Below are 13,362 nucleotides of genomic sequence, written 5' to 3' on the forward strand. Positions count from 1 at the left end.
GGGCTGCTTAGGCACAGAGGATGTTCAGTGCTGCGTTGTTCACCCTGCTTTTGGCCCTAACAATAGGAATCATCTCTATTATCAAACAAGCAAACAGTATTATATTCTAGTTGCTTGCTAGATTTTTTGTTACCTCTGTTTGCTGCTCCAGAAAGCTGATGCTGGCTGCCAGTTGAAGTATTACTGTGATAATTTTATCCTGTGGATAACTTCCATTTCATATCGCAGCCTGGCGAGCCAATAGTATCCTTAAGACATGACTACTTCTAACCAGTGAGGACTGGATTTGGGGCAGCAACCTATACATGTGATCCTACTGCTGATCTCCTACACGAATTGGTTTCCTGTGGGGTCGGGATGTCTTGTGGAATGAGAATTCAACTTTCTGATTCATCTTTGTTTTGTGACTATTGAAGTGGCTTCGTGATTTTAAAAAGAGCTGACTCCACAGACCCGTCTGATTTGCTCATATGTAAGCCAGAATACCAGTGACCAAGGAGCCTGTGAAAGCAAACACTGAAGTTAGAGGCTTAAACCGGAAGTGATCCAATAAAAAAAAATTATATTCTTAAGGTCAATCTATCATGCCTTTCATACAAAATCAAAGTGTTGCATATGGTTAGGGCTACCCAGTCCTTCGCAAGACACGTAAAACTTTTTTTTTTTAGCTTGCCAGCCCGTAAATGTTTGACTTGGAACGTTTCATACTTGGGGGCTACTTCGGGCCGAATGCTTTTTTAAAAAAATGTTAAAGGCTTTTCTTGTTCTAAAAACTTAATCAGAAAAATTACACAGTTCTCATATCTTGCACCCATTTAGTTGAGATGCTCTAGTTTGGGTTTTTTTTGGCAATAGATTGGCATTTGGCAAAAGGCTGCCTTGTGCTTAAGAAACACCTTTTCCGGCTCCTCTGAAACACCCGCTAAACACTCCCAAAATTACAAGCCTTTGGGAAATCTGAGTTGGCAAACGCTCCATGGAAATTTTTACCTTAGTAGTAAACTCGCAAAGATCCCATCTATGTGCTCCGGCTCAAGGACTGAGCAACCAAGCAGAACCTTCCTACAGATTGCTCTTAGCAGAGGCTGTGGCCACTGCTGTACTCAGTTAAACTAGAGGAAGGAGGCTTTTGCCTTTGATCTAGTGCTCAGTCTGGTAAATTAAACAGTGTCAAGACCTTGAAGCCAGCTGGCAGAGTCTAGATGTAGCCATACTGTTCAGTTCTTACAGACTTTTGAAAAAATAAAGAAGTGGTCACATCTAGATTTGCTATTGGGAGTTGACTCTTGCCCAAACTAAGAGTCTCCCAGGCTCCAGTGCTGCTCGGCTTAGTTGTACAGGTGCAGCTTTAATGGCTGGCAGCATGCAGGAGAAAGCTGCCGGCCTGAATCCGAGAGGGGCAGAAGTGAGACCTGGGATGGAGCAGCGACAGAGCAAAGGGAGTCCAGGGCTAGGAGCACGCAAGGAGAGTTTAGGAAGGGAGAAAGGAGGGAGCCTGCAACGGTAAAAAAAGCAAGGCAGATCACTAGCAATGAAGCAGGACAGCATTTTCCAAATTAAAGAGATGCAAGAGGCAACGTGGGGACAGTGACATTGCATGCAGTTATGTCATCCACTGCATTCAGCAGTGCTAACTGCAATTAGATAAATCAAGAGACCCAAATAGTTTGGGAAAAATGTTGACACAGAAAGAACTCTTTACAGTTTAATGCCACATTGCTCAACTGTCTTGTTAAGAGAGTTTGAAAGGCACTTACCATTCGCATCCAGGTTGGAATAAAGCCTTTGTATAGAGACATAAACCCTTCACCCTGTACAGTTTGAACCAAGCAGTCCATGGAAGACTTATACAGCAGACCTCTGGCAGTGTGCAAGGAGAACAATTACTGTTAGGATTACAAATACACAATTAAAAAAAAAAATCCACGCCCCACACATCCCCCCTGAAAATTAATCTGTATCAGATACATTTGAAGGAGCAAGAGCTCTTTTGTAAGCTCACAGGAGTCTCGTCAGAACTGAAGTCCATTAAGTAACTGGATATTCTCAGGTGGCCATCACAACAACCGCCCCAGACATGCAAAACTAAAGCAATAAAAAGATCATCGGGTGGATGAAGAGCAAATTACAGAGTTAGCACTTCACTCCCAGTGAAGTCTTGAGTGAGACTCAAGGTTTCAGTTTTCTACAGAAAAGTTGGTCTCTGAAGTGGCTGTACCTTCCCTGCCTGTCTCTTGGCTGGTTCATTATCCGGGTTTTGACCACGTCGGCAGGAGTTCCCAGAACAGCAGCTACCAGGCCAGAACAGCAACTGTCAACAGAAAAGAGGAAACTAAGATTTATCATGACAATTTAAGCATCATGCTTCCAGTTCTAATACTATAGAATATAATTTAAAACAGTTATCATAAAATCATGAGTAATAGCTCCTAACTTAACATAAACTTGATTTAGGAGGAGGCTTGCTAGTATTGCTGTTGCTCAGATGTCCTCCCAGCATCAGCTTCCCTCGCCTCTGTGTGCAGTTCTGAGGCAGGGATAAAGGACCCACAATAGGCAGTTTATGATACTGTTTATATAAAGCAGATTTCTTCCTCATTTAAGGCAGTAAACGAGCTTGTTCTGCGGAGTTTATATTGCTTATTCTTAGGGTTTGCTAAATTTAAAACTAGGTTAGATAAAATAGACATTCTATAAAAGTGAAAATTCCTGTGCTTTCACAGATGTGTGAAGTGTTTAAATGCATCAGCAAGGCACTTCAGGTGGGGGCAGTTTTGTAGCAATGGTTGCATCCTTTGTCTTTTGTACAAAGATGTCCCCTCAGGCCAAAAAAAAAAAAAAAAAAAAAGTTGTTATAAAGGTGCATTTTATCAGCAGCGTCACGACCAAAGAATAGGGGCTTCTGCTGGCACAGAGAGGCAGATCAAGGCAGCGAGGCTGGAAATGCTCTGCAGCAGAAAAGGGGTAGTCAGGGAACAGGGCACCTGGCAACACTGTGAGTCACACTGTTGTCCACAAGCGGCGTGTTCAGAAGCAGAAAGTGTTTCACTGAGTCGTAAGTGGTCAGATCTGTAAAGAGGGTAATGAGAAAAACCAGCATTGTCAGAAGTAAATGGTCTTTGTGACGTTCATTGCTGACACAGGATGGAGGCTTGGCAAGGCCTAAATCTCCAGTGCAGCTCCTCCCATTGGCACAGCTGGGGCACTCTGCCCCCAGTTCCTGCTGACCGTTGTGGCACCCAGGTCCTGCCGTTAGACGTGTGAGTACGCGCTCCCTTCTACTACCATTTTCTCTGAAAATCCTACCAAGGATAAAATGGATCCCAAATGGAAAATTCTGCAAAATAACTCATTAACCCAACCCAGAAATGCCACGATAAAGACAGCTGTACCTCTCCCACCTCTGTGCAAGTGTTCTAAAAATGTTAGAAATGTTACACGCAGAAAAAACAGATGATGTCGTGGAAGTTATAAGCAGATGTGAGTTATGGCATCAGGGCATCTGAATGAAAGACAAGTGATCTGAAAGTTCTTGGCAGATGTGGGTTACATTTCCAATGTCCTGACCTTAAAAGCCCAGCCTAGCAACCGGGGTGACCCTCCCAGCGCTTTGTAGTGCTTTACGGTCCAAACCTACCCAGTGGAGATCATTTCCCACTTGTAAGAGGGTTTGCTTGTTAAGGTTTACGTGCCGAGATTGCCCGTTAACGTTGTGTATGGAGAGACATGCCTTAGTTAATAGTAACTCTGTAGCCCTCATTTAACAGCTCCTGCTGCAAACATTATCCATCCAGTGATTCCTTTACTGTTACTTAGCAAGATGTAAGCATACACCACCTCTGTTTTTCAATCTTCAGAGAGATTTTTTGGTCACGCTGCTAACATGTCCCTCTGCTGAATGATGTTGGAATTAGTAGCTGTCGTGACAAAGAAATTTAAGCATGCAAAATAAAAAATTGTGAAGGCGATGCTCTAATGTGTGCCACTAAGCACAGAGCAAATGTTTATGGTGGGCGCCCACGGGCAGTGTCTTTTGGTCCCAAAGACATCTTCTTCCCCACTTTGTAAACAGAACCTCGGGAAGGAGAGCAAAGACTGTCCAACATATCCTAGCAGTTTTGGAGAGGCGCAGGAAAGCTCTGTCTGTGTGTGGAAGGAGTGAGTGCTTCTTGGATCAGCCGAGCACACAGGCAGCCACGTCACCTTATAACCCTCAGTCCCCGCCGGAGCTACGCTGTAGGTGTACCTGTCTGCAGCTCCAGCACACCATGCCTGGGCTGTGGACCTTGTTGATCTGAACACTGACCCATGGACTGTCAGCGTAGCTCGACCTTGGACCGTTCTTATCACCACGGACCTGCTGGTGACCACTGAGCTGTGTCTGACCCTGGTGACCCTCACCAGATCTGATGCTGGCTCAGCTTCCTGGTTTGGCCTCAGACATACCTCATCACCACCCACTTTCCTGAGGATCTGGATCTCGGTGGAACCTTGCTGGCTCTGCCCTGCTCACCTTGCTTGGGCACCAGGGAGCCGGGTCTTGGCTGGTGAGGTCCCTGCTCTGCTGGCCGTGGGACTCCTTCAGCTCCCAGCTCACCATCCCTGAGGCATAAACTGTTATTTTTAAGCAACATGATTTCCACAGGAACAAAATGCTCAAGGCACAAGTCACCTGCAGTGTGCTTCAAACAGGTCCCCAGTGTAGATAACCAAGAAACAAAGACCAGGGGAGTAGCTGACCTCTCCTTTCTTAAGGCTTAGATGCGGCCTTAAGCACTGCAGACCAAGTTGTGAAACTTACCTCCCATGTTCACCAGGGCAGCTCTCTGGACATTGGGCACCCATCCAGCCCAAAGCCCCCGTATTCCTCCTTCAGACAGGATCTTCATAAATGCGTGGTGCACTCCTCGAAACCTGAAATCAATATGCAACTGGTAAGTAGAGAGCCCAGCTACGGAGAGATCTTTGCATGTTCCTGTGCCTTGCTGCACCAGGTCCTCGCACAGGAAAGGCAATTTATACCTGCAAGGATCTGGCCCTTCGGATCCATTTTTTGATCTGTTTTTGGATCCACTTTTGACTTTCATGCCACAGTATTTTACCAAACTTACCGGTTGTACCGATAAGCAGCAATTCGGTCGCTAATGACAGACAACCTTTGCTCCCACAGCTGGAGTGCAGTGCTAAACGGACAAGACACTAAGTGGTGCCAGCAGTTTCGGATGCAAAGAGCAGCGTGTCCTGGTATTTGCAGGAGGATCTCAAGCCCTGCTACCTGCAAGTGACCCAACCCTGCCCGGTGTCTGTGCATCCTGGGTGAGCCATTTCCCCCATCCTTTCTTCCAGCTTCCCTTCCTCAGAAAGCATCCTTCCCCCCCTGCCCCCCGGCAGCGCGCTGGCATGGACGTGCTGCACATGTAGGGTGGGCGAGGGTTTGTGATCTCTGGGACCAATACACCAGAACAAGGAAGGCGAGTATAAATGGAGTAAGGAGGAATTCTCGGATCCCCAACCCTCCTGGCTGCCCAGAGCCATGCTGTGCCCCCCAGGCACTGCTGTTCCCCCAAAAGGGCTCCGACCAGCTGGGGAGAGGGGGTGGCAGAAAACAGAAGGAACCGCACCCTCGGCCACAGAGTAGTCATTAACGGGAAGAAAAAAAACAGCTTTGAGAGGAACCAACCGTAACGGCTTTCCTTCCAGCTTCCTTTTTCCTTCCGTCTGCATCTGCACCTTCACCAGATCAGTCGGGCTGGCGAAAAACTGTCCGATGGCACCCGCAGACATGCCGCCAATTACAGCTTTCCTGCCAAACAGGGAGAAAAACGCGCAGCAGAAAATCTCACAAATAGCAGTGCACGAGCTGAAGGGTTCAGCAGCACAACCCAGGCGAGACAAATGTAAATGGTTATTCCTTATAGTAACAGCCAAAGTTAAGGTACTAATTGTGACGACTGCAGGTAGTTAAGGTAGTCAATGATGCATCTGTCAATTTTAAGAAAGGGTTAAAACTTGTCTGGGGTAAAAAATCCAGTTATTATACATCACCAAGAGGCTCTGCTTCCTCTCCAGATTCCATTATGCTCCTCACTTAAGGTTTAAAGGCAGAATGGCAAGGTACACGAGTAAGGGATGGTGCTCCATGTATTGTCATCACTGAATGCCAATCTAAAACTCTAAACTACTTGCTGATATACGATTTTTTTTTTTTAATCTCTCATTGCTACTAGATGTGTCATGTTAATTTTCTGGTTCTACTTACTTTAGTAGAACCTGAAATTTTGCTATTATACCCCTTCCCATAGCACCAAGCATGACAAGTACTTGATCTGTATGAGATTTTATAAATCTTATCTTAAAACCAGTTATATTTTGGACCCAAGATTTAATTTTGGAGTAAATACTTGATATGATACTATCTATGATTATAAAAGTACATTTTAACAATAAGGATTTGACAATTAGGAATTACCAATTTTTGCAACACTTCTGTAAAAATCTGCTCATTCCCCACAGACAATGACTTAGTTCTGTGGCTGTATGCCACACACATTGTCAAAACACAGGAGTGAAGTTTACCTGTGGCCGAACTAAGCTTGCAAACCAAGAACTTTTGCTTTTTATAGGGATCACTTGTCTCCTGAGGAAGGATGCACAGATTTAACTTAGGCTGACGTCTGTCATACACACATGAACAAAATAGCATTGATTCCTTCACGATCTGCCTCTTCAGTAGCCAGGGCTAAGATACAACACCAAGATGGGGAAAGCTTCCTATTCCCCTTGCTTAAAATCCAAAGGCATCATTTCTTGCCCAGGCAGTATGGCAAGCAGCAAAGCAGCAACGCGTTGCCATACTGCTCCTGCGCAACACCTAGCGGGGCCCATCCCTTCAGCAGCTGGACGTCTGAGCTGTACCACCCCTCACTTCTTTCCTGCAAAGCTCCAGAGGACATTTGAGCTGCCCATCGTACCTTTGGAAACGTATCATCACCCCGTGCAGAGCTAATCGAGCTCCCAGGTGACCTTGGAGCTGAGCAGGGCCCAAGCTGCAAGTCCAGCTTGGCTGAGCTCGATCTGGTTTGCACGTCTCAGGCAGCTGTAGGGTTAGTCACAGTTACTCGTGCTGGTGTCGGGTTTGTACAGTTGCTCACGGCTTCTCCAGCAGCTGTTGCACACAGCTGTAGGGTCAGCCACGACTCACCTGCGCTTCCCAACATCCCCCAGCCCACGTGGAAATAAAGGAGCTGCCACTACATCACAGGCCTTGAGTCATGGTGAACCCGCCCTGCCTCCACTGTGGTTTATCGTGTTTCTCCATCTCTTTCGTAGAGTATCCTTATTAATCATAGTCCTAGTTAAGCCTCTGAGAAAACTATTCCAATATTTCTTAGGCCTCTTCCCAGCTGAATGAAAAGATACTGCTCTGAAACTAAAATTAGAAAGTCCGTATCAATGCTTAAACGCCTACTTTATAATTAGCCTCTTTAGGGTAAGTGAGCCCTGAGGAAAAGACAGGTCTTAGGTGTGCAGGACTCCTGCAGTAAGGACAATCCTCGAACAGGCAAAAGTGTAAATATGCAACATTACCAGAAAGGAAAGCTTTCATCCTCAGCCCTGCCAAGCACAGAGTCACGGAGGTGTTCGTATGCGACCATCCGAACGCCAGAGTACACTGTGGAAAACAAAAGCAAGAGATGATTCTTGGGTCTGACACTTCTGGAGGTCACACTGTGATAGAGAGGTCAAAAGGTTGGTTGTAAAACACTGCAGAGCTCCCCTGGGTGAGCTGGTCACTGCTCTCACGTTGGTGAAAGCAAGAGGGCTGCCTGGTAGCAATGCTGGAGCCAAAACATTTTAGCACCAGAGAATCTCTCTGGCTGAGCTGAGTCTGAGTCTGCCAGGAGGCAGCATGGCTTATGCCCACATGCTGAGGAGATGTGACTGCATGGCTTCCCTCTCAGCTGGTGCCCAGCACAAACCCCCCCACAAGTGCTTTTGAGGTTTATTGCTGTCACCGTATTTCCAAGTAGAACACAGAAAGCTGTTACCTGTGGCCAAACCACTAATGCATTTCTTCCTCCTAGCGCTTGCACCCTTATCTTTTTTCCCCAGCCCGTCCCCACTTCCCTCAAATAAAAGCTACTTAGTGTTCTGAGGACTCTGAGTGCCTGCTTGCACTGAAGACCTTCCTGCAGAGACAGCAGGGGAATCATGTTTTGCTTTCCCAGAAGCCAGTATAAGGCTGTGAAGGAATGGGCAAGAGGAGGAGGAGACGCTATTGAGCCAGAATCCCATCTATTTCAAAGTGGGATTGCAGGGTAGACTGAAGGAGTCCTCGCAGATATATTTAAAACACAAGAAGATACGGCAAACTCCCTCCAAAAGGCTGTTGGCCACAGAAGGCAGGACCCAAACTTATCCCATCGTGAGCAGATAATCACCTATGTGGCGGTAGACAGCCGGCGTGGCTCCTTGCCAGAGCTTCCGTAAGCCCTCCTGTTGCACGATGCCAGCCGCGGTGCGCAGCATGCCGCGGTGAGGGGCCGCCTGGCCGGTGGCAATTCCACTGCGATAGATGGCAGCTTCACCTTGGACCTGCAGCCGAGTTTTTGTGAGGTCCAGGGGAAATGTCACTGAAGAGAAAGAGGAGGCGATTTGTGGAGAACAGGAGATTCACATCCAGATCTGTTCAAAGTGCCTCTGGGCGCGGGTAACCACAATACGTTCCCGTCAAACACCAAGTCTTGCTCCCTTATTTCTTTTTTCAGGTTAGTTATGCAATACTCATACTTGCCAAGGGGCTCTGGGTTAAAAATCCTGTTCGAGTTACTCCCCCTGAATAAAGATCAGTCAAAGCTCTTAGCGAGCATGTGGCCTCTCCAATTCTGCCCAGCATAGCAGTGGCACGTGTAACAGTCAGGAACAGCCCCACAGTGGCCATCGTAATGCAGAGACACATAAAGATGAGGATCTATCCCATGAACCACCCTAAACCATGCTGCTTTTCTGATGCAGACACAAAAAATCACATTTAGCCTGTTATTTCTCTCACTGAAATAACTGGGGGCCAGGGATGATGGTCCAGCTGGATCTCAGCTTCCCGGGACTGCTCCTGAAACAGGATGAGTGCATATTTGCTGCCCCTCATTTCAGTTCTGGGCCAGAGGTGTCACCCTGGGGGTGGACCTTCCCAGGCTGTGTGAGGTGGCGAGCGCCCAGGAGCAGGCGTTGTCTTTGGTTCACTGCCTCTGCGACACACCACGCTACAGGGTCGTTCCAGAGCAGGACTCAGAGGTACTAGGGGAATGCAGTCACCTCTCAAAGCTTCAGCAGATTCGCAGTCTATTTGTGCATTAACTTTGGTATTCATGTTTAAAGATTAGCAAAGATGGAGAAGTTACAAATCATTAGAGCAACGCAACAGATTTGCTTGCGGAAATGATATAGAATATGCTGAGAAATATTCCAAATAAGTTACTGATCACAAAGTAGTGCTACACAGATGCCAGGGTGCTTCTTTCCTGCATTTCAGCAAGCATTCTACTACACTCCGTTTTTACAGACATCTCCACTGTAACCAGAAACGTAAGATTAAATTTTTCTCTGATCAACCTGCATTAGCTATGAAAAGCAAATTCCTGACAAAGTCAGCCCCTTGCTGTTAACTTAGGTAACAGATCATCCTGCCTCTTTAGTCTTCTTCCAGAAACCCAGCAAACGCAAAGCTGAAATTAGTCACAACTGCTCTGTGTTACCGACTGCAGTAACTGTTTCGGTCTCAGAGGCAAAGATTCCAACCTGAAAAACCCCTCCCTCCAGCCACAGGCAGGTGGCATAAAATACTTTCAAGGCTTCAATTATTGAAGAGTCACAACGAGCAGAGTGGAATGAACAGATTTGCTGGAGCAGAAAAGCCAGAGTAAACACCAGGGAAGAAGGTGTCTGGGGACTGAAATTCCCCTTGCCCCCTGTAAGTAAATTTTGACCCCCTTCCCTCTCAGAAAATCACAGTGAGTTGTACCTAGTTCTGCCACAGCTGCTGCACAGGCTGACAGAGCGAATTTGCTGGCTCGGGGCCATCTCTCTGGAAGAGGTAAGCTCTTCTCTTCTTCTGCAGGTGACATCTAGCGTCTAACATGAAAGAAGGCTAACCAGCCACCCTGCGAGGGTCTGGAGCAAAAGCTTAGCTCTGTTCTGGGTCATTTAGGAGACAAATTGCTGAAGGTCATGTTTCTCCAGCGCCAGCAGGAGGAACAGCAGCAGCCCAAGTGCCTCCCGCAGAGCTGCAAGGTCCTTGTGCAGTGACGCAAGAGACTCCTGCGCAACAGGCTCCTGGGAATGTAGTCTGTCGCCAAGGCTGCGCTCTGCCAGGAAACCAGCAGTGCCGGTACAGTCACACGCACAATTTTGCCCGTTATCTACCCTAAAAAAAAAAAAAAAAAATCATTAATGAGACCTCAAGATTGTGCGAACACGTGTGGGGTCTGTTTGCTTGGTGGGGTGCTGTCATTGACAGCAGTGCCTCGGGAGCCCCCAGCTGCGTCCCCGTGTGAAACAGCTGCACGGGCATCCGAGACACGGATGAACTGATCCAGATGTGGTTTAACACGAGCTGCATTAGCAACAGCTACACGCCGAGCAGGAATGCCAGAGTGCTGGACTGCTGGTAGCAATTCGTGTCTCCTGGGGATTAGACGCAGGGCAGTGCAGTTTGAGCAGGGGGCATGCAAACCTGGGAAGACAGAAGCCGATCTCTGCCCATGGGAAATGTGAAAGATTTTCCTGGCGGAATGCTGAAGCCCTGTTAATTGTGTGCCAGTCCTAATTTCTCAAAGTAATGTAGGCATATTTAGGTTCTCATCATGAAAAAAAGGGTAAGGCATGTACTGTTCCAGAGGAGCTTTTCATTTATCATTAAGGCTCAGTTGAATCGTTAAGTTAATTGTTAGCCGTTAATCAGTAATCCTTAGGATTTGAGTATTTTTTAGGACATAGAAACTTGTCCCCGAACACCTCCCCCCACCCCTGTCTGAGTGCCTGACATTTTGGTGTATGGTCCCCATCGCAACAATTCAGATAAGTGAAAGGAGCATTGCAGGTGAAATTCAGCTGAAGTCAAATGACTTTATCTCGTTGCTCACCAGTAGTTGGTATTAAATTGGGTCCTTCTTTGGGTTAGAATTCATGCAGTGATAAAACAAGGTACTGACAAAACCCTGATTAAAATGGGAAGAAAGCACACTGCAGTTTAATGCAAACATGCCTGGCTGCACTGAGGGTACGAGTGGTTCAGAGCCTTGTTCTGGTCAGTTTATGCAATCTGTTGTTGGCACTTCTGTGCCTCCCTCAATAGCTGTTCTCTGGGCTTGGGTCAGCTTGTGCCACTATGTGTTAGCCTGTATATCATGGATTTGTAATTTAGGTTGGAGAGGACCTCTAGAGGTCATCTAGTGCAATCCTCTGCTCAGAGCAGGGATAACTCGAGAGTTACATCAGGTTTTCCAGGGTCTTGTTCAGTCCCCTGAAAACCTCCAAGGATGGAGATTTCACAGCCACAGCCTGCTCTGGTGCTTAACCACTTTGTGAACGTTTTTTCCTTATATTCAGCCAGAATTTCCCCACGTATGTCCATTGCCTCTCATCCCTTAGATATACACCTTGCGGGACAGTCTACTCTGTCTTCTTTACAACCATGCTTTAGGGGGTGGAAAACAACAGCTAGATCTCTCCTTAAAGTAAACCCTGTAACATTGTGGCTCCCTGTGGAGAGAGCAGCTCTCCACAGCCGTTTTTAGTCTGGGGAAATAAGTTCTTTTCTTTAGCCAAGCTGATTTGGGGATGATGGTGAGGAAAAATTATCTCTTCCCACAGGATCTTTGAAATGAGCCTGACCTGGAGGCAGACGCTTGTGTGGACAGCTCTGTGATTTGCAGAGCAGAGAAGGGCCAGTGCTCACGGAGGCCCATCAATAGCTGGAGCTTATATATCCCCAAATCCTGAGGGAGACAGCTCCGGCAGAGAGGAGCCTTCCTATGTATTTATTTCAGTTTTCAGTGAGACAGCGTTTTCTAGTTTCTGTCCAAAGCCGGTTTGATCAAAGGCTACCTATGCAGGGAGGTAGCTTGGACTTCAGATATGATGGAAACACAGCAGCAGGGTCTGGGAGGGCTGTGTGCTGCAGGAGAAAGGCAGCCAAACTGCCTCGATCCTCTCACCTGCTTCCATCAGTGGTGACTGTGTTAGTTTTCACTGGAAAGACCATTAGCTATTACCTGCCCAGGACTAGGTCCTAGTCTGAGGAAAGCTTGTTAGTGACGATCGCACCATTGTACTTGTGTCCATCTCACAATAGTGCCTTTCAGGAGTGTCTCGTGTCCTTCACCAAATCATCCCCCAGAAGCAGAAGCTAAACCAAACGTCCAAAACAAACACAAAAGCCTTTGATGAATGGCTTCACAGAGGGTTGAGGGCTTGTCTTACCTGTATACATAGATCACTTTAAACGCACTGCTCAGGCTGTGCTTGTAATGAAAATACACTCCAATATTACAAGGCTTTAGCGCTCTTACCACTTTACTGCTTCGTAGGAAAAGAAAGAATTTAATGGATAAAATAAAACCAGGAAATAAACATACAAGGAGCTGTGATAGCTAAACATGGAAATGTGATGGTATCAGAGGTAGAAGTGATTTATCTGTTTCTTGCACACAGTTTGTGAAACAGAGATCCACATCCTACTTGTTGGCATTTGGGCTTGTTCTTCTGCACCTATGACCAACGCAGGTAACATCCCAATATATTTCAGCATGACTGTTTAATGAAGGCCATAAATCTGTTTCTCACCGCTCTTAACCCCCTACTATCAGGTGTGTTTCTGCTGTGCTACTTTTACTGTACTGCCTGTCTGCACAGGTACAGAGGTTCCTGTCTGTGCACCTATTCCTGTATAGGAAGGGAGTTAAACTGGATTTGTGATAAGCACTTTTAATGGAATAATCATGTTTATAAAAAAGTAGTGTACAAATTGTGCACCATGCAAACGGTGTGGTGTTCCCATGGTGCCTATGGTTCCAATGGTAGCGATGAACTATATGCCTCTCCTAGTACAATACATAAAGCTGGTGAGTGGATAAGGCCTCTGGGTTAGTAACTATTGAAATATTATAAATATTGAAATATTATAAAAATATACACGAGGACAAGTTCAAGGACAGTCCGGCTCTATCTCTTACTCAGACACCAGCGAGGTTTTATTCTGGTGGGATTTGGAAGCACAAATATGAAGAGAAGGGGGCAGAATTAAGTAGGTAGGGTTCAGGAGGAAGAACATGGGGAAACAGTTTTGCGGGCAGAGCCAGAAAG

General features: G+C 46.6%; 1 protein-coding gene across 1 annotated transcript; it reads right to left on the reverse strand.

Annotated features, from left to right (window-relative positions):
* Positions 1–429: 429 nt before the first annotated feature.
* On the reverse strand, positions 430–10,124 carry LOC147416060 (mitochondrial uncoupling protein 4-like). Its single transcript, XM_086461648.1, has 9 exons — positions 10,022–10,124; positions 8,442–8,633; positions 7,588–7,672; positions 5,681–5,803; positions 4,802–4,914; positions 2,985–3,069; positions 2,219–2,311; positions 1,758–1,860; positions 430–501 (listed from the first exon to the last, which is right to left on the reverse strand). Exons 1-9 carry the CDS (start codon positions 10,122–10,124, stop codon positions 430–432), a joined length of 969 nt encoding a protein of 322 aa, XP_086317774.1.
* Between the last annotated feature and the right edge of the window lie 3,238 nt (positions 10,125–13,362).

Source organism: Leptosomus discolor, chromosome 2, assembly GCF_034619465.1.
Source record: "Leptosomus discolor isolate bLepDis1 chromosome 2, bLepDis1.hap2, whole genome shotgun sequence".
NCBI classification, from domain to species: Eukaryota; Metazoa; Chordata; class Aves; order Leptosomiformes; family Leptosomidae; genus Leptosomus; species Leptosomus discolor.

Excerpts from the sequence above, each read along its gene's own strand:
- LOC147416060 (XM_086461648.1), bottom strand. The coding sequence starts at position 10,124 with ATGTCACCTGCAGAAGAAGAGAAGAGCTTACCTCTTCCAGAGAGATGG. Across the intron at positions 2,312-2,984 it reads GTGACTCACAGTGTTGCCAG|TTGCTGTTCTGGCCTGGTAG; the intron begins GTGCCCTGTTCC and ends TTCTGTTGACAG. Across the intron at positions 502-1,757 it reads TTCCAACCTGGATGCGAATG|GCTCCTTGGTCACTGGTATT; the intron begins GTAAGTGCCTTT and ends TTGCTTTCACAG.